At 30.3% G+C, this 27,995-nt stretch overlaps 2 protein-coding genes across 3 annotated transcripts; one reads left to right on the top strand and one right to left on the bottom strand.

The window, feature by feature from the left end:
* The first annotated feature begins 11,274 nt into the window (after positions 1 to 11,274).
* LOC148239474 (uncharacterized) lies at positions 11,275 to 21,169 on the top strand. Of its 2 annotated transcripts, XM_088202401.1 has the most exons (10): positions 11,275 to 11,404; positions 15,734 to 15,932; positions 15,990 to 16,249; positions 16,313 to 17,591; positions 17,668 to 17,813; positions 19,101 to 19,285; positions 19,353 to 19,444; positions 19,518 to 19,717; positions 19,787 to 19,933; positions 20,315 to 21,169. In XM_088202401.1, the coding sequence occupies exons 1-10, from the start codon at positions 11,327 to 11,329 to the stop codon at positions 20,531 to 20,533; spliced, it is 2,805 nt and encodes a 934-aa protein (XP_088058527.1). In that variant the 5' UTR covers positions 11,275 to 11,326; the 3' UTR covers positions 20,534 to 21,169. The 2 variants fall into 2 exon arrangements, with proteins under 2 accessions (XP_088058527.1, XP_088059270.1); XM_088203144.1 differs by lacking the exons at positions 19,101 to 19,285; positions 19,353 to 19,444; positions 19,518 to 19,717; positions 19,787 to 19,933; positions 20,315 to 21,169 and adding an exon at positions 18,331 to 18,483.
* A 3,270-nt stretch (positions 21,170 to 24,439) lies between these two features.
* On the bottom strand, positions 24,440 to 25,890 carry LOC148239473 (uncharacterized). The gene is made up of 2 exons (XM_088204331.1): positions 25,795 to 25,890; positions 24,440 to 25,731 (listed from the first exon to the last, which is right to left on the bottom strand). The coding sequence occupies exon 2, from the start codon at positions 25,718 to 25,720 to the stop codon at positions 24,671 to 24,673; it is 1,050 nt and encodes a 349-aa protein (XP_088060457.1). The 5' UTR covers positions 25,721 to 25,731; positions 25,795 to 25,890; the 3' UTR covers positions 24,440 to 24,670.
* Positions 25,891 to 27,995: the final 2,105 nt, after the last annotated feature.

The raw sequence follows: 27,995 nt of genomic DNA, 5'->3' as shown, positions 1-27,995 counted from the left end.
AAGTCAATAGTAATAATCTGCCATTTTATCTAAAAAAAAAACATATTAAGAACCTGTCTATTATATTTTCTATTCTAGTATATTATCTGTCTCTAAATTGAAAGCAGTAATTGGCAGAAATTAAATAAAAAACGAAATTTTTTTGCATGATTTCTATACGACTCACATATGTTATTATTTAAATGTCTTTTATATTGACTTTATTAAATTAAACTTATCAATGCTAATTAATTATGATGTCTTAATTAAAATTCTTAATGAATATGTTCAATAACAAGTGTAAACTTTGATCCATTAATTCTGTGATCTTTAGATATACACATATGAAGTGTGTCTAGTTTATAATGGCGTAATAGTTGTGTAAATATATTAAGATTTAAACCAGTGATTGTCAAACTAAGCATTTTTTTAAATATTTATAAAGAGGGATTTTATCAGATTTTTTTCACATAACAAATCCATATCCGATATAATATTCATAACGCTTATTCATATGGTTTGTTTTGAGGTCTTTGTATGTTTTTATTACTATTGATCATGTACCAAAAATTCTGCTAGATTTAATATATGAAATTTTACTTCAAGTGAATTATTTTAAACAAAATAATAATTTTATCCCGGTTTTATATCAAGTGTGTTTATTTTTCTTTTTAAGATAAAGTTTATTGTTATTTTATGTATTTTTAAGTCCTTAACGCCTCAGACTAGTAACTCTGAGGTTGCGGGTTCGAGCCCCGACTGCGACACTCGAATTTTTATTTATAAAAAATGCGCTATTGTAAAATAAACCTTGCATTTGCAAAAAAGCTGCGTTTTAGCGGCCTGTACAAAATTAATGAAGGACAATTCAACACAATAAACAACATTTAATATTAAAACTATATATATTACATAGCACAAAAAATGTGGGAGATGTTAAATGCAATGTAATACATCTTGGATTCATGCAAAACTTCATTATAGCCTAATTCTCAACTCACACATTAAAAATATATAGAAAACTTAATATAACAGAGATTCTAGTTCTCCAAAAATCAAGGAAGAATAGAAACGTTGGTCTCCTCCCCTTCCTCTGTAACACTTCCATTGAAAATCATTTATACCAGAACTTTCCAATTATCATTTAAATTCTCTTTAAAAAGTTATTATATAGTAATTAATATCAATCACTGGCTGCCATAGGAAATAAAATAAATATTTAGAAGTCCGATTGCTCCCATTAAATGCAAATTTTACAGTCCGTTTGCTTTCACAAAGATGGTGAGCGTGCTCTGGGAGCTTGACAAGTCTAGTAGGTCTTTGCGTGATGCTTTTTAGGACATGTAGAATTTTTTCTAGGGGCTCAATGATTCATATTCAGTACTCTTAAAGTATATTCAAAAGAAAAACCCTTCCTAATAATAATAAATATTATATAACTAACTTAATCATTGTATCTAAATACCTTATAAATTAATGATAAGCAGATTTCATGGAATTACTTAGTTCCTCGCTCGTTACGGCCAAGGGAATAAAAGTGAAACCTAAGCACTTAGCAGAAATCATGAGCGATCAAGCAGCGCCTGACTGTGACCGATCACCGTTAACCGGAGACTCGCAGCGCACTGTTAAAATTAACCAGCATAGAAGAGAAGCGTGCGTTATGACTTTTGCATGACGTGGAAGCGGCGAAATTATAATTATAGCACACATCGGTCATGTCTTCGCCTTCCAATCGATGTTCAGTGCAGATTCCTCGAACCGCTAACAACCGGCAGAAGTGGCTCAAAGGTCGACCTCGAGAACAGAACACAATCGACTGATATGTCCAGAATCACAGTCTCGATTGTTATCTGATGAAGTCAGTAATGAGTAATGGGACAAACATGTCAAGTTTGTTTTAGTGACAAAATTTCGATCAAAAGTTGTTGATAAAAGAAAAAACTATGTAACGGCTTAAACCAGAATAAAAATTAGTCGGTATTCATATATATTTTTTATGTGAATTTATTATATGCGGTATTATAAAAGAACAAGGACTTGTGTGTATTCATGCGGCCCGCGAGAGGATTAAAGACCCGCGATATAGTTTCAGGTTTTTTTTCTCACGTGGCTTATGTATTTCTTTAATATATATCATACAATTGCTTTGTAGTAATATTTTTAGATACCTGACTCTTATCCCAATATATATCAAACAGAGTTACAGTTGCAAACTTTCAGCTATAAATTTCATATACTGAAATCTGCTGCAATTTTTAAGAATCACAAATATCAATGGTTCAATTTTTTTAATGTATAGATTATTTTAACAGTAAGATATGGTAACTAAAAAGTCGCAAATATTTATTATCATTTTTAAAGTATTTCAGAACCACTAATATATTATTAATAAATTATTATTTTTGACTAGTGTCGTCTATATGCAACACTTGAAAGCTATTAAATATTATTTTTCATAGACGGTTCAAAACATGGCTAAATCCCACAGTAATTTTCCTTTATTTATATAATTTTCTTTATTTATTTAAATCAGTTACGTTGCTCTAAGTCCAGCGAACCACAATTACTCTAAATTTAAACCCAAACCAACATCAAATCAGATATCCTATAGAACATTGCGAAAGACCGCAATCGTAGATATTCTTCAAATGCCATCTGATTTGGCATTCGGCAACAAGTCATGACGGAGTCATAGAGTGCTCGTTCCAGTCATGAAAATGGAGACTAATCAGCGCCGAGACGGCTCGGCTGTCGCCAGATCATATCGCACCGGATCAAAAGTCCAGAATGTCTCTAGATGTTATCCCTTCACGTATCGGATAAGGCTTTATTTATACACCGCTTCCCTTCATTTCAATGCAATGTTTCGTCGATTTATAGGGAAATTTGTTTTAATGGCCGCATCACGAGCCGGCCAGGACCGGCTCTCTAAGCATGTAACGGTATCCATTATTCCTATTGCCTCTATGACTATGCTCTCTAACTCGGTGCTGCCTAGTGATATTTTACGTGATCCACGCAGATCCGAATTTTCACAGAATAGAACAAACAGGTGGGAATAATAAAAAATTGGTAACATAACAAGAAATGAGTATGCGGCGCTCAAGCCAAAGCTCAACGTTCTTTGAATAGACTTGCGGATAGATATATTTTTAAAACGTTGACGTACTTTTCCGAATTGACACTGCTCACTCAGTTATAAGTTATGTAATATTGTTAATTAATTTTAAAGAAAATACATTTCTCAATTAAAAAACGTCGTAACTACTGCTTGAAAAGTAGCATATAATCGGCCCTATAAAAACAATGGCTAAAAATACGAGCTGCTTATTATTATCTGATATAATAAGTATTTGAGAATATTTGACATACTTTCGTTTTAACATCAGGGATTGTAAAACTATACATTTATAACTACACAATGCCCAACATAAGTAGAAACTTGCTATAATACCAATCCAAATATTTGGTAAATAATAAACCGATATAATTTCACTTTTGTAAGTTGTAATTCATTGTTCATTATGCTTATTAAATAAAAATAATGATGACCCCAAAGATCTTTTCTTTTAATTTTTTTGAGATTTTGTTGGTCTATATCTATATATAATATATATAATTACGATTCTGTGGGTTATGTATTAATAATCATTTAGGAAGTCATCTGCTGCCAAATGAAAAGTTTTGGATACCAAAGGACTAAAAGTGAGTGAAAACCGAAATCTTTAAATATTATATTACACTACAAATTATCGCAAAATATATAGAATAATATCGAGAGCTTGTGAACAGCCACAGAAATATGTAAATGTATTTCATAACTAGCCCTTGGCAAAAACAATTAAATATATTATTTATTTAATATAATAATAATAAATTTGGACTATAAAAAATACGTATATAATCAATGGTTATGAAAAAAATACGAGTTAGATATAAAATGGTTGTGGATTGTGAAAAACTATGAACAAAAATCGTATCGCCTTCCCAAAATGATTTTATACTTTGTGAAAATATATAACAAAATAAACTTAAGCTAAAAGCGCTACAGAACGTAAAAAATACGATAGTTCTTGTACTTAATCTTGCACTTATTTTAGTTACAAAATCACATGAAATAGAAAATACTTTCTCACTAGCTAAGCTTGATTTTTTGCTTTCATTGCATTAAACAATAAATATATTTTTTTATTATTTTAATGGTTGCCTCAAATACTATAAATTAGGATTTTATAATTCGGAATCTTGGATCCCGATAGATCCATAAAAATTTAAGCCATTTTTAAATTTCGAGCATTTTATTATTTGCAAATAATTACAATATAAATATGAAAGGGGCACAATTTTGGAGCATATTATCTGAGGGCGCAGACCCTCGGTGACGCGTCATCTAAAGGCTGCTGTCCGCGGGTACGTTCTGGTGGCTTCATAAGATTCCCATGTCGTCTGGACGAAGTACCGTTACAAGAAATAGCATGCTTTATCTCTTTCTTCATTGCGTGCGACACTCCTCCTACTTTTATTTCTAGGGGATCGGCGTCAGTTCTGGATTGTTAAATGAATAAATTTGATTAACCTACAATACCACTAACTTCATTCTATAATTTTGCTACTTACGTATCTGATTTTTTAAATTTTGCGCAGAATTTCAAAGTTTTTTTAAATAAATATAATTATTATAGTCATTATTAAATGTGTTCCTACTATTTTTGTTTCCAAAAGCAATAAAATATTTGTATTTATTATAAGAAAAGAGCATTATTATTTAATAAAAATAAAATGGTAAATATTTCTTTAGAAGCGCATGGTAACACCCCTTCGGTGTATGGCTGAGAGACAAATAATAGTAGATTCTAATTAGAATGTAACGGTAAACCGTCGAGCTCAATAGGGAATCTTATGATGCGTTCTGGTGTCATCATCCTCAGGGGAAGCCCTACAGGGATGCAGCTTAAATATGCAATGACCGTCTTCATCATATATAGTGATGTCGGAAGAGCATTTATTGGAACCTTGGGAGCATTTGGGAAACCTTGCCGCAGTCGTCAATCGTGGCGGCTAAGATTGAGAATGGAGGTTAAGCACTTCGTTGGCGCACACTCGCTTATAAAAAGTCTACAAGATGTTGAAGCTACTGGTTACTAATGAACTGGTATGTAGGGGCTATTAGGTGCGAGTGGAATTATCTGGGCTTTCTCAAATCATCTTTAAAGAACGCCTTAAATGTGGTGGTGTCTTCAACGGGGACAACTGGGCAAGGACAAGAGCTTGTCGAATAGTGACCCGCTGTGTTGTTTTTCTACTGTGAAACCTAAAATGGCTGTTCAAAAACTGAATGTTCAAAGAAACTTTAAAAAACACCCTTTCTAGGGTGTTTTTTAAAGTTTTTTTTCACAATAGCCACACAGACTTTTGAATATATAAATTATTTATACCTCTTTTTCGTAAGCTTCAAAACGTCCACGTGAGTTGAAGAAAATGGTATTATATTTCTTATGGTGCGACAGTGCGAAGCTTTAACACTAAATATGAGCCCCGCTCCCGACGATGGAGCATGGTTGGTTGCTCGCACAATGCAATAAAATCTAAACTGTTTTCAAACAAACATAAATATCGAAATGTATGTTAGTTTAAAAATTAATTTGCGAAGCATACATACATTTAACATTTGCTGCTATTAATTGTCAACCTTTCATTAAAAACAAATATTTTCTCCGTTATATGGGAACTTACGAACGTAATTCCTACAGAAAATTACAGGCTTATACCAATTTCATCAGTGCAAAACAAAATATTCGATATCTTAATTCATAAGCATGAGTCAGATCTTATCGAATGATACTTGATTCAACAAAAACATCATTTTCATGTTTCGAGATCGGTAGCAACGAATCTGCTCTGTATTTTCTAATTCGCTGATTTTGAAAACGCTATTGATAAACTTCGTCCTGCCTTAATTTTAAAAAATATATAGGCTTATTTAAATTCAATTGTTTTTTTTATTTAATAATCGTAATACTGTCATTTGAAAACAATAATGAATCAGCCATTGTTTCGATGTATGAATCAAACCATTGTATTATATGTATTTGCAAATCGTTCGGGTCTAAGAAATTCATCAAGGTTGACGACCCATGTCTTGGCAAAATGGAGATATTATCGCTGAAAATTATGCAAGCTCTCCAAGTTTTATATTCATTAAAGAGAATCGCTAAAAATAAACTCTCGGGAAAACTCTCTTTTAATAATTATGCGTTTGTCATTAAAGTGAATAAAAAATATAACCCACACGTAGGATGTTATTAAAGTTTTGCCAATCGATGGGTGCATAAAGTACCATCGAAAAGGGTCGGTTAGATAATTGGGTCCATCGATAATAAATCGGTGACCATAATTTTGCTAACTATTTTCTCGCGTTAATACCATAAAATGCATTCTCGTCGCATGGGGAATTCTTAACGGTATTCAAACCCGCATCTTCGTGTCGATTCGATGATATACAATATTGTTTTAATGTAAATACAAGGTATGTAAACGTGTATCCCGGTGTTTTCGAACATATGGTCACTGCAATGTCAAATCGAAATTTATGGCCGGTGCGAGGGTTGCGCTGAAAACCTACAATAAAACAAAGATCTTAAGTGATTATAAAGTTTCGGAATTTTTCGCAATTTATTACGTTTTGGCTCAGTCGAATGTTTCAATGCAATAAAATGGAGATTTTCGTAACAACCTATTTGTTGTAATTTATAAGGCATGCGAGATAAAAATATAATTTGAACTTGTAATATTTCATATTGAGAATATGTTTAACAAGGGTCCTAAGTTAGAGTTAAATTAAAAAAAAAAACATGGATATATAAATTTAAACAAGGGTTTCGACATCTAAAATTGATTTTTAATGCATATGTATGAAGCAATAAATTCAAAGCAATTTATCCAGAAACATATAGAAAGATAAGATTAAGCGATAAATATTTGGTTAAACTTTGATTGCTATGTTTGTATATTAATTTAACTTTATAATTTATAACTTTAAATATAAAAACATATTAAACAGTACCGTACTTACATAAAAATCACCAGAAAAAAATTGAAAGTCTCCTATATTTATTACCCGCAGAAAATATAATTTATTCTTGAAGAATTAAATTAAAATACTATGAATATAATCTCAAATATATGCATAAAAAGAGCTGTGATAAATATGCGTGAGAATTGAACAGACCGTATGTTATTATATTTAGAGGACAATGAAATTTATTTATTTTAAATCTACAGTTGTAAAAATACAGACGCTAATCCAATGCGTTACAGCGGGATATAATAAACACCTATAAGTAGGCATAGTGCAAAAACCAGACTGAAACTCCAATCTGGAAATCAGTGATCTCAAAATTATGAATGCATCTTTGCCCGGTTATTATTAATAGCGTATTTTTCTGAATAAAAATTAAATTCTGATGCTAAATAAAGTCCTGCAACTTACGTACTACGCATTTTCTGGTCTTTAAAATAAAAAGATGCGCATTTTTAAATTACTGTCTAATAGAAATAGTATCACATTTTGAGATATCACTATAAAAGCACATTAAAAGATATTAAATATTAATATGCACATAAATGAAAAACTGACTTTATGGCTTATACTATTAATTCAAAAAGTTATAAATTTATAGATATATGTGGAGTTGACCCCCCTATAGCGTAGAGATTGGGACTTCGTTTTATGAATACTACGTTATAGGGGACTAGGCACCCATACAAAATTTGCGATTGGGTTCGAAATCAGCAACTCACACTTTTCTATGTATTTAATGACCTTGTATTTAGTTTGTAAATAAGAGTAAGTGCCCTATGTTATTATTGCGACATGCGCGCGAAGAATGTCCTTGATTTTACGAGTGCCAGGGAAGTCAAACGCAACAGCATAATAAAAATTAAAAAATTAAAAATATTTAATTTTAAAAAAAATATATTTAAATAGCTACATGAAAAATACTAAAAATACATAAAAAGTAAAAAGCAAAATTTTACTTTAAATTTTTAAATTAAATAAAGTAAAATGCTTTTTTACACGCTTTATTATAAATTAATCTACCTAGCTCATGAAAGCTTTTCCAGACTCTTGAAACCTTTTTTCAAGGGATATATTTTTGTAATCAAATTTCTTATAACTATTTTCATACAGGTTAAAAAAAATATTATTAATGTACGAAAAGCTTTCTATTGAATATTTATTGTCCACTAAAAATATAACTTATTCCTAATACAAAAGTAATAATTTAATCATAAAATAATATGAACCACTTGAATATTGTTGTATTTTATAATAACATACTGTTTTGAATATTTTCCTATCAACTATCATACATAAGAATAATATCATTTTGTTTTAGCAAAATTTGACATAACGTAAATATTAATAAAAATATATAAAAAAAAGTACAACAATATGAAATTATATATATACAAATGTTGACACATATCCACAAAAAAATAATTGATAAAAAAAATTAGCCATGCTTAAAGCCTGTGAGTTTCTTATAATTTTACTTATCCAGGACTCGAACTTTATTTTACTTAATATTAATATTTATAGTTACAATTTCCTTTTCTTCTAAATAATTTACTCTTGAGTAAAGAGAAAGTTTTCTAGAATAAAAATCTGAATATATTATATTATACAAATATACAAATGGCATTTTAGATTTGATGAAGTTTATGATATATAATTTAACTATAACTAATTTGTTTCAATAATGATGGACACCCTTGTAATTCAAATGGTATTAATGCTCTAAGTTAATATATATATAAATGCCTAGATAATTCTGTTTTAAATCATGTGAGTATTTGAAAGACTAGATTCAAAGAGATGACTCAAAACAAATTATCAAAAGCATCTTATTGTCCGGTATGTGACAATATTATTTGGTTAGATTAGCTTTAAAGTTGTAATACTTTAAAACTGCTCATCTTTATTCCTGACGTTTTTAAATACCTAAACTGAAAGTTATCTCACACGATATATTGTAAACTTGGTCATTTTTAACCCTCATTTCTCTTAGTTTCATTCTATAAAAAATGAAATATAGTCTGCCAACATTGTTTTCAGTTTACAAACACGATTGCGCAATAAGTTCGTTTATAAAAATAAAGCAGACGTTAACGCCAGTTGCCAACTTTGACGGCATTGAAAACGAGATGTTCCCGAGTTATGGCATGTGTGCGTAAAATGAATACTTGCGAGAGATCGAAAATTTATAACCATTCGGGCGTATCTGGAACCCATTTAAATCTGACCAAGATTATACAGTAAAAGTTTATACGTCGTTTGGCGTACAAAGTATGGTTCATGCGGCGCCATGGTCGTCATTATATTAATTGTACAATCAATCAGCTTGGCATTTTTTCAGCATAGCACGACCATATAAAAAGTTGATAGGCAACTTAGAGATACAACTACTGTATTTAATACGCGGGATATCATTAAATGATAAATAGCTTTTGTATAGAATCGAATAACAGTGGTGATTCATGTGCGATAAGAAGTTATTTGAGCACGCATAAACCATCATGTGGTCAAGCTCAAATAAAATTGTGGTGTCGCTCTTATCTCAAAGCACAGTGCATGTTGTTTACCTGTTCAATAGTAAAACATATAAATATGTAATTAAAATTGATTATTTAATAAGAACCTGAAGGACTGACAGAGGAATTTTTTGAACTTTGCTTTAACAATGAATTCTAAACTAAGATAAATCTATTATTTATTTGCATGTTATTGAAAGACACAATAAACGAAAGCTCGATACCGAGTGTTCCCACTGCGACGGTTCCGATACAATTTTATTGCTTTTGACGTGATTTTTTTTACTTCCGAGAAGTGATAATTGTTTTTGCGCTCTCCTATTAACCAAATTTTAGTTTAAATATACTTCGATCGACGAAAACCGAGACAAATTTTTCCTGGAAAAAATCGACGATAACCGAAGTCAACGAAACCCGAGGTACCACTGTCCTCTAAATCATACATATTTGGTTCCACGCGTGTAGCGTGGCGATATACAAATACAATAGCTTACTCCCACTTCTTGCACTCGACCTACATCTGCAACCTCTTTCACTGCTCATGCAGTGTGGCTTGAGTTGCTTTAAGAAGTACACGCGTGTACCACTGAAGATTTTGCTCGTTTTCTTTATAAGTTAAGGAAACGTTAAAAATTAAGTGAATACTATTCAAGCGTTTTATTACAATTATATGCCTCGATTTACGCGATATTTCTTGGAACATATCTACCGTATTTATACGGTAGATATGTTCCAAGAAATATACCGTATTTATACGGTAGATACGGTAGTTAAAATTTTAATAATTTTTCAACGTCTTAATAATATCAGTTGTAGTGAAATTCATTTAAATTCCGATTTCACTTCCGAATCTTCTGTCTGATAAATTGATGCACAATTAATAACATTTTTTAAATTACCAGATTATAAATAATACCAAAAATACTAAAAAAACAACACAGAATACGACAAAATTCGTTTAAATCTATTACATAACCAAGATTTTTTTTAGCTTATAGCTTTAGTTGAAATAAAATATGTTTTTACACATTTTTAATTTTTAATTAGTTATTATCGTTTTTTGTTTGTGATTTTGCTCCTCCGTTTATGTATCGCAAAGGACACGTGCCATGCATGCCATACCCTAGATACACCTCTAATTGTAAAAATAAAAAGGACGGGTATAGATTAAATTATCTGTACAAGTTAAAATCAGTCCATTGTTATTTATTTTTTAATAGCCAATCCTTTATTTGTTGATTTTACCGATGCAATATTTGTTAAAAAATTGTATCAATTAAATATTATCAATATAAATGAATTTGTTTTAAATATTTGCTAAAAACACCGATTTAATAATAAATATTAAACTCTATACCAGTTTTTTTAACAGAATATATATTTTTATCAGTTTTTAAAAATAATTTAGTGATCTATTTTAATTTTTATATATTTTTACTATCTAATTGAAGCATACTAATACAGAATGGGTAAAATATTAAATATTTATAGAGGTATTCATATAATGAAATGAAATGTACACTTGGTGCACATCACACGAAGAGGGAGAGAATAAATAAAATAGTGTTTTTTTTTTTAATATAAATTGTAGATTTTTGAATCTCAAACTATCAATTAAATTTGTTTTTTCGCTTTTCCCCAATTTGAATTTATCGCTTCGCCGAATGACACGTGCGTGGACCACTGGCAACACCGCGCGATTTCCCCAAGTGCAGCGGTCGGCGCCTGGCTCCCGACCGTCAGGTGAGCCATGGCCGCCGACACTCTCCTTCATCATGTCAAGCACTATCAGCAGAACATCGAGCGTGAGGGCTCCGACGAGAAGCAGGTGCGTCCTCAAGGCTGTTATGCATTTCTTCAGCCATTGCGTCTCGGTTTGTGTACATTCAAACTGAAACATGTCATTTCGGCCGCTATACGTCATTTGGCCCGCGTCGTGTCATCTGACGACTGCCAGCGGCCATCTTGCTGACCATGACCGTACTCCCTAAGCGACGACGGTCCAGAGAGTTCAAATAAATATTTGAATGTACAATAGAGCCGATCCCGATTATTTTTATTGTAACAGCTGTTTAATCGGCCATACCCTACATTGTTACTCGACGCGAAACATGTTTGGAAAATGTTTATATCTTACTTGACATATATTTGTATATAACATAGTTTCCCAAACTTTTTCCCCTTGACGCCCCATATTAAATACAATTCTTTTAGCGCCCAACTATTTATATTCGAAAGAGCTTCTTACATAGTAAGCTATTGTATTGCACTAGTGCATACATTGAAACTAATAAGACCATGCATCGAATATTTTGTTCGCTGCATGTTTGACGAGAAATCTTATCCGTTTTTCTTACCCATTTCATGATATCTCATGAGTATTATTTACAATTTGATGAGACAACGGACGTTTTTATTGGTTTCGTTCGATATTACTGCAACAATTCCATCTCGGTGAAACTTGCTCTGTAAAAATTTACATATCAATACAAAATGAGAAAATTTCAACGTATTAACAATTTCATCAACAGTCGTGGAATACGTTAAGATAAATGTATCGATTTACGTAGCAGTGACACAACGGAAACAATATGAGCAGTATCAGTCAAAACATGTATTAGTACTCACTGTGTTCTTTACATGCATGCGCTAGTTCCTCTAAACATTCTTGATTTCTAAAATGATGTAGTTAAAATCGACATTTGTTACAATACCAAAAAAATTAACTACAAGTGAGTGCAATGGACAATATATGTATAACTGTCGCGATATTGATGTTGATGTTTACTTATGTTTTATCGACTTTGAGAAGGCAGTCTAACGTGAGAGAATGATGAACATATTAAAATCTACCGAAATAAACAATAAGGATCTACTTATTATTTCGATTTGTACTGGCAACAAAAAGCGTGAGTTGAAGTAAGCAATGAGTTGGACATTGTTGTATTTTATCCTCTATAAATGTTGACATCTATTCTGAAAATATTTTTGCGAAGCATTGCTGGATCACTGATGAGATAAAAAAAAAACAGAATCTCGCTCAATTAACCAATGATATGCTGATAATACACTACTCATAGCAAATAGAATAGAGAGTAAAAGATACGGAATAAAATTTAATACCTAAATCAGATGACTCAATTTACCACGTAGTTAGTTTCAAGAGAAAGTACGTCTATTTGTAATACACTAGACCAAACTGAAAGCCATGATAGCGACTACATTAGAACAGATAATAACCAAATTTCCTCATATAAAAGTTTCTCAAGAACTTTTTCTATTGAGAGGGGGTATTTGGTTACTCGAAGATTCCAAATTATATATTCCTGTGAACAAAGTGTCAAGTAAAATGCATTCCTCGTAATAAAGACAAGCATCCTAAAAGATTTTAACCAGCACGATAGACGAGTGGTATAAGTCTCTGACTATTGACCTGAAAGTCCTGGGTGTTTTTAAATTGCTATTCTATTTGGGAGATCGGAATTAGTGAATATTATATAATTAGAATTCTGATTGATCATCACAGATTAGGTTTACCTAGATTTTCCTAATTTCACGGATAAATATCAATATCATTATATAACTTTCCCAACGAAATGTATGTTTATTAACACGGTTTTTATATTATCTAACGCTGATTGGTTAATGTCAATGCAATATAAAGAATGTGGTAGGATTTCCCATCCTAATGCACAAACTTTATCCAGGGAGTGTCTTGCATTATCTTACAAGAATAAAGCTTTTTTTTATTTACTAGCCCTGCCTGTTTCTGAAGTAATACATACTTCACACTTTCCAGTAGCATACTCTATTATATCGTCATACCTGAAGAATCAAAGCTATGTTGTTTTGCTAAATATTACATTTTCTAAACTTCTTTTGTTACCTTATACTTTAGAATATAAAAAACTCGTCATCCTGACTAAACAGCTGGAGTAAAATAGAATCCAAACTAATTCAAAAAGCAATTCTATTTTTGCTGTTTTTTCTACCACTTACTTGCATGAAAGTAGATTTTTTTCTATACAGCGATTAAAACAAAATTTAGAAACAACCCCTGAAATCAGAATACAGTTGTTTATAATCAAGCCCAATTTTAAAAGAATTGTAGAAAAAAAGAATCTCAATCCTGCGCATTAATTATTATTTTTTCAGTTTTTTTTATTAATAAATAATTGTTTTTTAACACTATTTTGCATATGATTTAATTTTTCGATTGTATACTTTCTATTTGATAAAGAAAAGTCTCATTTCTCTATCTTGCCTTCTTGACATTTTGTTTCTTCGTCCATTTCTTTTTTTACTAGAGTAGAATCCACTTTTCTCAAACCGTTTCTACATTCTTCGAACACAATATCTTTATTAATGATTTTTTACAATTTGCACTTTCATGAAAAGCCTTTCTCTGCATTAACAAAAATTCATTCTCGTTTTGCAACTGTTATGTTTTTTTTCCTCTACCCATTTTTGAGTATTTTTTTAAAATCGAATTTTCAAATGATTATCAAACCGATTTTTTTTTAATTACCACATATTACGAACACACTTTATCAGAGAACTTCATACATTATATTGAACTGCTGGTGTCCATTAAAAAGTAAATCCAACGGAGATTATATAGTTGTTAAGAAAATAGTAAACAAATTATATATAAATATTTACACAAACAATGTTAGGTGCTATTTAATCTAATTTATGAACAGTAGGTAATATTTATAAACAAAGATAATGGTAATATATGTAAATATAAACATGCACATTTTAAAAACAATGTAATACCATCAGTAGTATGCGTTATTGACCTTATAAATATATTGCTCACTATATCATTCATATCAGTAAAATTGAAATTAATCTTTAATGAGAAACATATGCCAGGTGGCAGTGACCTTTGTCTTTGCAGTCAATTGCTCTTTCTAGTTAAAAATTATTGTGACAGTATTAAATCTATATTGAACTAAATAGAATGAAGAAAATCCTATTGACAATTAAAAAAAATTGACACTTTAAAAATGGATCTAAAAACAAATTGGGAATCTTTTTTAAAAGGATATCTTTAAATCGATATGTGTTGACAAATGTTGCCATTTAATCATTACGTTTTTCCACTAAATAATCTGAAACCTGGTAAAATTATTTACGACCTAAATTGCATTTGAACAATACAGAAATTTAGCCATAGATTAAATTCTCAAGAAAATATAACTGAGTCAACGTACTTCCGTGTGGAGTAGCAAACGATTAAAATCTTCGTCGTATCTAAACAAACCACCATTTAAGTGCTGTATTCGCATATTATAATGAGTGATCCAGGCGATCACTCAAGTTTTTAGCATTTTCCTATTGACCACTCTTGCTCTTCGATTACTTTCCTTTTTGCACATAATATCCCTCTAATTTCTCCAACTTTCCCAAAAGAAACGATAGTCTCTACTTTTGGAATCTATGGTACATAACATAAAATGTTTATTATTCGATTTATAATAAATAAAATTAAAAGCCATTTTTTTAAATAAACATTTTTTCCTGATTAGCTTATCAATTCGTTCTGTTGACTGTTATTATGTTATACACTTATATTTGAATTGATGCTTCCTAAATCGACTCGCTATGTATTTTTTTATGCTGAAATTTATGACCTTTTTCTTAATACACATTTGTGTCTGGTTAAGCATATGTATGTCTTTGGGTACCCATGAGACACTGATCATAAAATATTGTAAGTTCTTACTAAATATAACATCATTTACTCTTGAAAAAAATAAAATATATGTAATCCAGAACCGAAATTAATTTTTTTTTAAATTATTGCTGATGTTACTTCCAACTCAACAATTTATGCACAATTTTTATAATGAACAAATTAAAATTACGCCTTAAACAACCGATACATTTAAACTGGACTGTTGCTTTTTATTTGCATTAACAGTAATTTTTTTGTCCATATTCCATTTTGTACAATATTACTATAAGTTTAAAAATAACTCACTTTAATTGGTTTGTTAATAACATAAATATTTATACTGTTCCAGATAAGATAAATAAAGACAAAGTCTATGCTTTTGAGTGTTTCTCTATTGAAAACAATAGTTGTACTGTTGTACATATAATAATAAATATTTTCTTTAGTTGCTTAATTAAACATTGATTCTTTTAGATATTGGATTCAATCCATAAACTCTTCAAACTACCAGTAACCGTTCAACTTCTGCAAGACACTGGTGTGGGAAGAACGGTGAACGCTTTACGTAAAGGCGAAGGCGACGTTGCATCCGCAGCACGAACTTTAGTCGCAAAATGGAAAATGATGGTTGCAAGAGAAGAGCAAGAAAGTGAAAGACTACAACAACAAGCAGGTAATAATTATTTTGTAGATTTATACGATTTATATTATAAATACTTAAAAATTACAGAAGCCACATCTGAAAATGATGCAAGTTCATCGTCACCAGAACATAACGACTCTAGAGAAGAATCCAGACAAGCATACTCATCGCATCACAATCACGATGAAAGTAATAGAAGAAGAGAGGAGCGTAGAAGAGCCGAGGAATATCAAAAAGAGCTTGATAGGCGGAAAATACAAAAAGAGAAAGAGCACAGGCACGAAAAGAGAAGGTACGACGACAACGAATACCACAAGAGCGAAAAAAAACGAAAGCACGATAAAGAGGTACAAATTCAAAAATTGATATACCCAATTATTTAATATTAATTATTTATTTTTTATTTTTAGAAGTACAAACAGGCCAAATTAAAAAAAATTGAGTCGTCCGATGGCAGTGACGACGAAGACAATAATGGTTCAGAGAGTGACGAAAGTCGTGAAGATAGCAAAAATTCTGTGATAAATGTTAGCGACAATTCTAACATCGAAAAAAGTAAGGTTAGAGAAAAAATTGAATCTGAAGACGAACAGGACTCATCGCAGGCCAGTGATAACGAAGATAACAACAACGGTGCACAATATGCCAATAAGTCATCTACGGGCGGAGAGAGCGAGTCGAAAAATAGTGAGAGTTCCTCCGACGAATCTGAACCTGAAGCTAAAAATGTTCATAAAAATCATATGCTTAAACACACTTCTACAAAAAGTAGTTATAGGGTTGAAAAGCGTTTATATAAAGAATCAAAATATGATAAGCATCAATCTTCTAGTTATGATAATAAATCAAGCAAACATAGCACCTCAGAGAAACCTTCTGAGAAATTTAAGAGTCCTAAAGAGCATTCGAGTAGTAGAGACAAATACAATGAAAAACCTTCAAAAGAAAAGCATTCTAACGATGTGAGTAATAAAAGTCAGGAAAAAGTCAAGCACGTGGAGAAGAATTCTGAAAAAGAAAAACACAAGTACCACGATAAGGAAAAAAGTAAGCACAGTAGTCACCGAGAAAAACATTCAGAATCAAAGGATAGAAAATCAGAGTCTAAAGATAGAGAGAAAAAATCTGAATCTAAAGATAGAGATAAAAAATCTGAATCTAAAGACAGGGATAAAAAATCTGAATATAAAGATAGAGATAAAAAATCTGAATATAAAGATAGAGACAAAAATTCTGAATCAAAAGATAGAGACAAAAAGTCAGAATCGAGAAGCAGAGATAGAAAAGTTGAGTTAAAACAAGTTAAACTGGAGCATAAAGACAATAAATTGGAGGCTAAAGTAATTCAATTTGATCCAAAAGAAAAACATAAGTCTGATTCAAAAGATAGAGCCCAACATTCGAGCAAACATAAATCTTCGCACGATTCTGATAAATATAAAACGCATGTAGTTAAACTAGAAAAAGAAAGTAGTTCCAATAAAAGCTCTGAACGAGAACCTTCAGAGAGTAAGAGAAAGGAACATAGAAGCGAATCTAAAACGGACTCGAGTTCTAGCTCTAAGAATTCAACTTCAAAGCACAGCTCGACTAAATCGAAAAGTAAAGAAGTGTCCAATGAATATGTACCTGAGGCTAAGAAAAGAAAAATCTTGGGAAATTCGGCAAACGGAATCGATGCCGATTCAGGTGCATGATTATATATTTGCTTTGATGTCTTCGTGTCAAATAATTAGGTGAAATTCTAAATTGAATATTGTTTTAGGGGCGAGTTTCGCTGAAGCTTTGGGAATGATCTCGCCTACAAAATCTATTATTGCTCCCAAAAAGAAGTCTTCGTCGTCCAATCAACGATCTTCGGGTCAGTCGGATTCGGACAACGTACATGACACCAAAAGCTCGTATGACGAGGTGACAATTTAACATATGCCTTTGCTATTTATATTTAGCATTCCATTAGATCAGTGTCGGGCAAGTCAAATTGTGGACAGCAATCAATCCCTCAGCACATATTAGTACCATTCATTTCATTCGCATACTTTAAAACTAATCATAAGTTCATGTGTGCTTATTGGAGCTTCCTGTAATATACAATTTATAATTGTATTCAACACATTATAAAAAAATATATTTTATTTTCATAGTTAATTGTATCTTTTCAATTTTATTTTCATCTGCCAGTACGTTTTGGACGCTCTGCTCGAAAGCAGCTTTAAATGAATATCTTTGTGACTTATTTATTGTCATGGCGAAGATAATGCGAATTGGAAATCGAAACCGCTTGGAGTGATCAGAAATGTCCAAAACAAATTATTCCGAATAGTGTTTACACATATCACTGGTGCCCGACACTGCCTTAGATGTTTGCGTCGAAGCTATACCGTCATTTGTGAATTCATCATTTGTATATTTCCCCTTTTTGTTTCAGAGCAACGAACCGAACCCGAAACCCGTACACTCTAAAAAGCATTATTTTTCAAAGCCTTATCCCATTTCCGAGTCCTAATTATATTTATTTGCCGGGTCGGTTCAAAATTTTACTTGACTTTATTTAAGCATGTATCTCACAAACATTTTAAAATTAATATAAAATTAAAAACGAATTTATAGCGCATACATACATATAATGTATATATATTTTAGAAACTTGTTACTTTTTTTTTTACATTAGAGTCAATTTATGAAATCTCAATTTATTCGAAAATTATTTTTATGAATACTGAATTTTTACGATAATCTTCCTTCTGTAATCGTATATTTTTATATGTCGTTTTTAAATTGAGATTTTGTACATACGAATTTCAAAATTATTTTTTGTATTAAAAATATTATAATATATATAAAAATCATTGCTACGCGCTTTTTAAAAAGTTATCAAAATGCCAAATTTTATATATATATAATATACCTACATACATATATATGTATATTTAAAATAAATAAAAAAACGCTTAATCATTCATTATATGTATACTTCTTAGACCATTAGTTGTTAAGACTCCCTGACTGTCACGCAGGGGACCATCTTGTCATAGACGAGTTTGTGTAAGTTATATATATAAATATATATATAGGCAGTCTTCGTCAACTAGTGGCGTCAAAAAGGTTGCCCAATTGACATGATCTTTTCGGAGCTTACGTTTTCGCTGATGACATCCTAATTTTTATTATTTTCTTTTTTTATTTTACGTTTTTTAGTTAACTCCTTCACTACTGAAACCGTCAACTAAATTAGCTCCGTTACCGCCTATAAAGGTGTCTGTTTCGGCTTTACCTGATATCTCCCCCAATTACGTTCCGAGACCAGCGCCAAAGCTACCGGAAGCACCTTTGGTAACCGAAGAAGAAGCAATGGCAGTTGTTATGAACAATAAAAATCAAAGGTATATTTTAAACTGAATTTTTAAACCACCTTTATCATTAATTTATACCATTTTTAATAATTCATAGGACCAAAGTATACTCGGGTAACAAATCAATACATGGAAAAGTTCCTTCGTTATACGAACTATGCGTATACGTTTTGCAAGAAAACATCAGTTGTAATTATTATTATTTATTTAAATCACATATTAAATTAACTCTTGACACTGATCGAATTAATATTGTATTAAGCACTGGAATTCACTGGAGGCGTGCCATATGATCTCATAAAGCCGGTTATAGTCAAAGCTACACCGGAACAATTGTACATATTGGAAGATTTCAACCCTTACCTGATCGAAGACACTGACACGTTGTGGAAAGAACATTGTACCAAACGGTTCAAGGGTCAGGTTAGGCAGGAGTTTGAATCGTGGAGGGAGATGTATTTGGTAAAACATTTTTTATTGCACATACAATGCTTTTATTCAACACAATAATATTTTGCTACAATTTTATAGAGATGCTTAGACGAACAAGAGGCTAGACTCAAATCTCTGACTGCTAATATCAAAAAATCACAGGATAAGTCCCAACCCGTGAGGCAATTAAAGATGGCATACGTGGACAGTGTCGTTAAGCCTCCGCGACAGATTGCGAGAAAACAAGTATGAATCTATAGGGTATATAAAAGCAAAAACGTCCATCTTAAATTTGCCATCTTAAAATGCAAAAAAGTGATTATTATTACTAATAGTAATTTAATGACTCGAATAAACACATACTTGATATTGGCTTGAAAATATTTTTGTTGTATTTTTTGAATAGTAGATGTATATTAAAAACGATAAAATTTCAAAAAATTATCACATATTTATTTTATAATTAAATTTCTCAATTTTTAAATTAATATTTTTTCCTGCATATTTTTTCTTGTATAAAATGTTTCTCCAATTTTTATTTAAAAAAATAGTTTTTGCTTTTTAAACCCTTTTACACATACACATTACGTAAAATAAAATTTTAAATATACTCATTTTTTTATTTAGGCTATTTATGGCACAGCTAGAAAGCCCATGGCGAGTCCTGCCGCCAGAGTGGCTTCGCTCGCAAACAACCAAGTTTTCAAAGCAACCTCAGCCGTCGGCGTCGGTGCCAGTGCCGCTTCTACGTCTAGACCAGCGTCGACTTCTCATGCGAAACCAAAAAAAGCTCCGCTGATGGCGAAAGTCATACAGTCTTTAAACCGAGGTCGTAACAAAAGATAGTTTGCATCTATACGTTGATGGAAATATATAGGTATAAATCGAAACATATTTTTTTACCGAAAATAAATATACAATTCTATTATTTATCAATTGATGATGTCATACATATTTACGTAATGTTTATGTGTATAGATTTCATCTCGTGAACCATTAGCGCAATGATGTAATAGTAAAATTCTAACATTTAATTTATGTATGTATGTCACCTTTATAATATGAACCTCTGGATACATTACAATACTATTAAATGCAGTTAAACTGTGCTACGTAGTCATGGCTAGTGTTAAATCAAGCGATTCAGTATAATGTATAATCAGTGTGTATTTGTATTATTTTTTAATACATAATATGTAAATATTTCTTCATCTTAATTAATTGATTCTTTAATTTCTTAAATGCAAATAATAATTTTATGAAAAGACGGTAATAAAATAAATTAACTGGACATATTTTCTTACTTCGTTTTTAATTTAATTTATTGGATTTTTAATTTATGCCAAACGTATGCTTTTTTTAAATTGTTAATTTATTGTTACCAAACAATTTATCTAATAGTGGATTTTGTTTTTAATTAAGTGTCCATCTTGATGTAATATTATTGTTTTATAAACATATAAGAATTATAATAATAAATGTTAGACAATTTTTTCTTTTCACAACACATTTAGAATACCTATTAGATAATATTTCAACAATTTGAGTCGATAATTACATTAGTAAATTAGCCTAAAAAACATCAAAACACATATATATTTCTAATATAAAGTAATACGCACAATATTAATGAAATAATTGATCGAAAATCGAACAATGATCAGATCCAAGCGATAACTCTGCTGCCAAAAGATAAAATTTTGTCCCAAACACCGAAATGATGACCCCAATTTTGAAGAGTTGATCTGTTAAAAATAAATATTAACATACATAGTCTTAAAAACTAATATTTACATAGATACTGGTAATCCATAAGTTTTATATAACTTAAATTTTAACATTTATCAAAAAAATCACGCATAAGAATCACAGATTCAAATTTAAAATGATCAATCCGTTGTGCAAAAGAACGAAGGTGTGTATATTTTCATCATATATTTCGCTTTGCGGCATAAAATTTAACCAGAGAAAACATTTCTTCTAAATAATTATAATAAAAGTTCTCGCTGTGACATTGCTTCAGTTCTTAAAAAATCAAAAAATAAATATTTTTTAATATTATATATGAATAAATTTGTTATTTTTTATAGCCTCAATACTAGATTTTTTCACTTGAAAATTATATGTCAAACTGCGTTTTCTAAATATAGGTAAAATTAATGGTACTACAAAAAAAATATGCTTATGGAAGCTTTTTTAAAATTGAAAAAAATATTCCATGATAAATTATAGCAGCAGGAGGGGGATGGACCACGCTCGAAGCTACTTTAATATTTCGGTAGAAAAGTGTGGCTGTGGAATCGTTGGAAATTTTTCCCGCAAGGTCTGCTTCCGAATTTAAAAATTTCGATAAGATAATCTTAAAATATTAAATTTATTTTTAATTATTTTATCTATTTATTTTCATGTAAATAACAAAGAAGAAAGAACCAAAAATAATACTTCTTTTGTATAAGACCACCCATATGGTTAATTTAGTGGCCGGTTGGCTGTTGTTGGGTATTAAGTGCAAAATAACTTTTATTTACTTCATATTACTGACTTAAAACGCATGGCACACGAACAATTAAAAAAATATTGGTCGGAGTGGTAAGGATTTAAAAAGAGTCGGAGTTGGTCGATTTTTTTTATGACTCCGACTCCAGAGCCCTGATATAAAAAGAATCGCCAGCCATATATATTTGGTAGCTTTTGATAAAAATACTACTATTGCAGAGTAATAACTATCACCACAAAACTACCTTCAATCAAAATTGTAATCTATATAAACATCAAATTTATCTTAAAAGTAGACCTAATAAAAATCTCGGTTAAGTTCATTAACAAACCTGATCCACTACCCTATTTTAGATTAACAGCTATTCAAAACAATACCTGATTCTTAAGGTGATAACAGGAGGGATATTTTAAACAAATTAAAGCGTTCCATGACTAATTTTAATTACGAAACGCTGTTCTAAAGACATTTCTATAAATATATTTACACTATATTTTGTCTCAAGAGTCAGTGTACAAAAACAAATATACGTATAAAAGGGCTGAATTAAAATAAATATAACCGTATTAATTTTAGATATGAACACATAGGGCAAGGCAAGAATTATAATAAATAAAACATATAACAATATTAAAATGGAAGATAATACAATAATCTCGACAACTGTACCACGAGAACAAAAACCAATACCGTCCTGTGTACTTACACATACCGGTATTGCCCCTCACGGCGACCGACTATTGTGCACTAACTTTAAAATAAATACGATAAGTGTAACTTCAGAGCCGTAAAGAGAAGAAAAGATTTTATACAACCATATTATTGACTACTTTTTTATAAAGTATTACTTATTTTTAAGCATAATTTTGAAAAAGTATGATTCACGTACATGTACTTTCAAAATCTATTCTAACACTTAACTGACGGGTCAAGTAGTACAGTCCGTCCAAGATATGAACGCTCATCGTCACAGTATAGGGTGACCATGTGAAATTACAAGTGCAAATAATTTTTACTTTATTAATTTAATTTGTTGAGGGAAGTGTAAAATATCACTTTCTTACTTATTTTGTTTATTTATATACATATTTAACTCAAAAACATGAGAGTAGTTTTGGTATCACTCTCCAGGTTGAATATCTGTTCAATATAATATTTTTTAAAATACCAATAGAATATTACAGGAATTGTTTTATTGATTACAAAATACCACAACATTACAATAATTTATAATAAAAATATAGCACATTATAATTTTTAATTTAATTTCAAACGTATGGTCACCCGACCCTTAAAACAGCGCTGATTTATTATTGATAACGTTCTCCTATCGGTGTAAACAAATTCGCGGAAAACTGTATCAGTGCATGCATGCGTACACGCACCCTTATTTCCAACACAACGATGATGAGCGCTAACATCTTGGATGGACTATACCTACCCGTCATGTTCGCTAATGGTAATCTCCATAATGGGGAGAATCTTAGTTTATTGCCTTCTAATGTCTAACGGTGGATTCTGTAGTATCTATCTGCAAAAACCTAAGCTTTCGTAAAAAAAAAATTACTTTACACACAAGTTAAATTAAAGTGTAATTTTTTTCTACGTGACAAATACATAATAAATTTAATTTTACCCTTATTAGTTGTTATAACCCACCGATGACTAAAGTTTAAGATGCTATTCAATTTTTAAATTAAAATATAACACATTTTATGCACAAAAAATGGTCAAAAGTTTTGACTCGTATTGTACATCTGTTAAAATTATTTTATTCGTTTTAATTCTAAATATATCATAATTTATCTTGTATGCGCGAAATGTTTGCAATAACGTAGCAGGCGGAAAAAATACCAGTTAATTAAGTGCTAATAAATTTGATCAACATCTAATAATAAAAGATGTACAAATTTAAAATAGTTAAGCAACTTATGGATTAACCAACATACATATACATAAAATATCATTTAATACAAAGTGTACTGTTCCCGCTCCATAAGCTCATACAATAATACATATAACCCTTTTTGGTCCAACACAAATAACAATACTGTAAAACACTTTTTTTCTTATATATAATAATACTCAGTTGTAGTAGTCAATTATATAGTTTGGTAATTGTTTGATATAATGCGGTTGCCACTTTGAAAGTAAAAATATATGAATTCCTTATGCCCGAGTTTAGGGGCACGTAAAGTTTGCAATTCGCATAGATTTCTTTATATCAATAATAAAATAACAATATAAAAAATATATTTTTATCTTTTTATTGTAAATAAATACGGTAGCAATCTGTTTTATTCCTAAATAATTAAAACAAATATTTTGTTGCCATAATTTAAAAAAATATGCAACCAAATTATTTAAATGTCTAAAACGTTTCTACATCTATAGAAAATAGCTTGGAACGTTGTTCAATTGCCTTAGTAAAAAGAATTCAAAATATGTTTGGGTTTTCGCAATTGTATTGTATTTCGTACTTATTTTTAGTAAGTGCCCAGAAAAGTCAAGTCTACAAAATTTGTACAGTCACACATCAGATTCCGGCAACCTAACGTAGTCATCTTATGAACTTTTTTTATGTCGCCATACTCGTTAAGAGTAGTATATGCAATTACCTTAAGATTGATACAGTTTGCAGCCATGTGAAGGATTACATTGTTTGAAATGCATTGAATTCTATAAAAACATACTTTTATCAATCTTCTCGCAAAATTCAGACAGTTGAACATATCAATCATCGCTTCTTCTGTAAAGTTATCGTTTCTGAACATAAATAAAACTTTAATGGAACAAGACGATTTAAGCATTTCCAAACTAGCATCTGTCAGTCTGTAACAATTCGCAACACAGAAAGTGTGCAATTTGTGACATTCGGATACATAACCTATGACCTCGTCGTCGAAATCCTCACCGCCGAACAAGCACAGTTCAGTCAAAATACTCTTTTTCTTTTTAATTAACTTAATCACATTTTCCATAGATAATGTTTTAATCCGTATTATATTGATGATGTGCAAGTCGTCACACGCGAGCAGCGTATCAAAATTTTGATCGCTCAAACCGAACGTATTGAGTATCAGCTTTTTTAATTTCTTCAACAGACGAAAATCTATTAAGAATCCTCTCTCTAACGGCCATTTCCCCTTTACTTTATCACAAAATGTCAACGTTAAAGTTGTCAAATTTTTCAGTCTAGAAATGGAACGAATTGTATATACATCAATGTCACAATTCACAAAATTTAATTTTTTTATTTTGGGGCAAACATTGATTAGACTTCTGACTGTTGAAAATTGGGTGGAATTTTTTATCCAAATATTTTTAATCAAACCTGAATATTTAGACATGTTAAATACCAACATTTTAAAATCGTTGTTGTTACCATTAAGCACAACTGGCAAGTGCCATACGAAAGGATCTAAAATAAATTGATTCCATGACCTCGACAACATCCTCAATTTGATAAATTCTTGAAAATTGAGACAACTTATAATTTTTAATACTATTTCGACCGGCAATATCTCAAGAATCATTGTGAATGTATCTGAAAATTAAAAATTCGCATTTATTTAATAATAACGCAGACTATGATTTTAATAAAGCTTACCTGATTTTAAATTGGGTTACATTTACTTTACGAGCAATGTAACGTTGTTATGCAACTCACAGATTGTCACCTGAGTTAAATACAATATTATAAAATTATAATATGTTGATATTTTTTCTAATAAAGTCAACCTTACTCTCCAATTGTGACACCTGACATTTAACAAGATAGATCAATAAATGTCAAACACTCGATTATTTGACCATAGCCCAAAAACGTCACTTGCATGCACTTATATCAATAATGAATATTTTTAGAATGCCATTTATAAATATTAATATAATCAAATATGTTATTTTACACATTTTTATTTTGTTTTTATAAAATATATTAAGATGTCTTCAGCTAGACAATTAACTTTAAAAATATTTTTTCGCAAATAACGGGCTATACATATGCGACGATAGACAAAACAAAACCATATTGTGTGATAACCGAATCAAAAAAAGGATATTTTTCGCCGGGAACTCATTAAGGAGCACCGCCACTGCAATGTCTTGCAGGTGCAAATGCGCGAAATTTAAACTTAAATCACAAAAACAAACTAATAACTTCACCCGAAACAAAAATAGAAGAATCTCATGCTGATAAATGAATCTGTCTAACCCAGTGTTTCCCACGGTGGGTAGTACGCCTCAGAGGTGGGGCATCTCGCTTCAGAGATGGGACACATCGGCAATTATCAACTATTCCACACTACTGTTTAATTAAAAAAGAGGCCGGTGGGGTATATGACTTTTGAAAAGACTACGGTGGGCATGGCATAAAGAAGGTTGGGAAACACTGGTCTAGCCCGTTCTTTAGTATAATTTCAGATTGCAAATCTCCAACGAAAAATATAATAAATCATCATTAAATATAGAACTATCATCAGTCAAATATTCTTAACCTTTTTACATAGTCAAATTCTCCCAATAATTTTTAACAAACGTTTCCTTAAAATTTAGATATGTTAGTACCTACCTCGGTAGAAGACTACGCTAAAATAAAAAAAATACACTTTCCGAAGATTAATCACTAAGCTATAATTCGCGGATTAAATTTTGAATTCACATCAAAATAAATCAAAGAAGAGTTGTTCTCTCTCTAAACTTTAACATTCTCAACGTCAATCGGCTAATAAATAAGAAAACTTAGTAGATAATTAATTTATAAAATAGTATTTAGTAGTGTACAAAAACGCATCACTTCTCGAATTGAATTATTAATTTAATATATATTATATTACCGTAATCCTTGATTTTTTCTCCAGAACTAATATTGCCCTGGAAAAAGCTGAAATAACGTCCCTGATCCTAAACCAGAAATTATCCCTCAAAGAAAATCTAAAAAAAAAAAACTCAAATCTACTCTGAAATTATTTTTTTAAATGTGTCATTTCAGTAAAATCATACCGGAATACATTTTCATGGGTAGATACATATTGTTACTAGTAAAAATATAATTTATCTGATAGTTGTTAGTAAAATTATATGATTTCAACTTTACCATACATATTAATATATACATTTACTTACTATCATTATTTATTTACATGAGATGTATAAATGTTACAGTGAATGTGTATATAACTCCACGGTAAAATTATTAGCTAGTTTAGATTTGCCACTTCTAAATAATTTATTTTTCTTCTAAATAATTTTCCATAAAAGTTTGGAATCTAAGGCATGGATACCAAAATTTCATGGAAATTGCTTATGGAACAATTAATTCAAAGTAAATTAAATATTAAAAATAAACACCTTTTTAAAACAATAATTTTAATGTTATATCATATGCGTCTCCTGTCTGGAGATATACATAACATTAAATAAAAAACGTTGATAGACTCAAGCACAGTAAAATATTTCAATTAGAACGTACTACACTAATATTTTTCAAGAAATTATATAACATTTTCAAATTGTACGTAACTTAAAGTTAAAGTAAAACAATTTAGTATATATAATTGTATGTGTATTTATATGATTTTTTAATACATAAAAATTATGTAAATATTTCTTTATCATAACATGCGATTATTCTCAATAAATTCATTTTATAACTATTTTTTTACAATTGCACTTAAATCATTAAATTTAAACTTTAATATATTTTTTTAATATTTTAGTATACTTCAAATGATTTTTATATTATTTCTATCTTTACGTTTATTATATATTTTATTATCTAATATTAATTTATTTAATTATATAATACTA

This window comes from Plectrocnemia conspersa, unplaced genomic scaffold (assembly GCF_051122295.1).
Source record: "Plectrocnemia conspersa isolate PC_06_02 unplaced genomic scaffold, ASM5112229v1 ptg000001l, whole genome shotgun sequence".
Classification (NCBI taxonomy): domain Eukaryota; kingdom Metazoa; phylum Arthropoda; class Insecta; order Trichoptera; family Polycentropodidae; genus Plectrocnemia; species Plectrocnemia conspersa.
The sequence above is the reverse complement of the archived record's forward strand: the minus strand, read 5'-3'. Positions and strand labels throughout refer to the sequence as shown.

Bases quoted from the DNA above. Each gene is read 5' to 3' on its own strand.
- LOC148239474 (XM_088202401.1), top strand. From the start codon at position 11,327: ATGGCCGCCGACACTCTCCTTCATCATGTCAAGCACTATCAGCAGAAC. The intron at 16,250-16,312 runs GTACAAATTCAA...TTTTATTTTTAG, and splicing joins AACGAAAGCACGATAAAGAG to AAGTACAAACAGGCCAAATT. The intron at 19,286-19,352 runs GTATATTTTAAA...AATAATTCATAG, and splicing joins ATGAACAATAAAAATCAAAG to GACCAAAGTATACTCGGGTA.
- LOC148239473 (XM_088204331.1), bottom strand. From the start codon at position 25,720: ATGATTCTTGAGATATTGCCGGTCGAAATAGTATTAAAAATTATAAGT.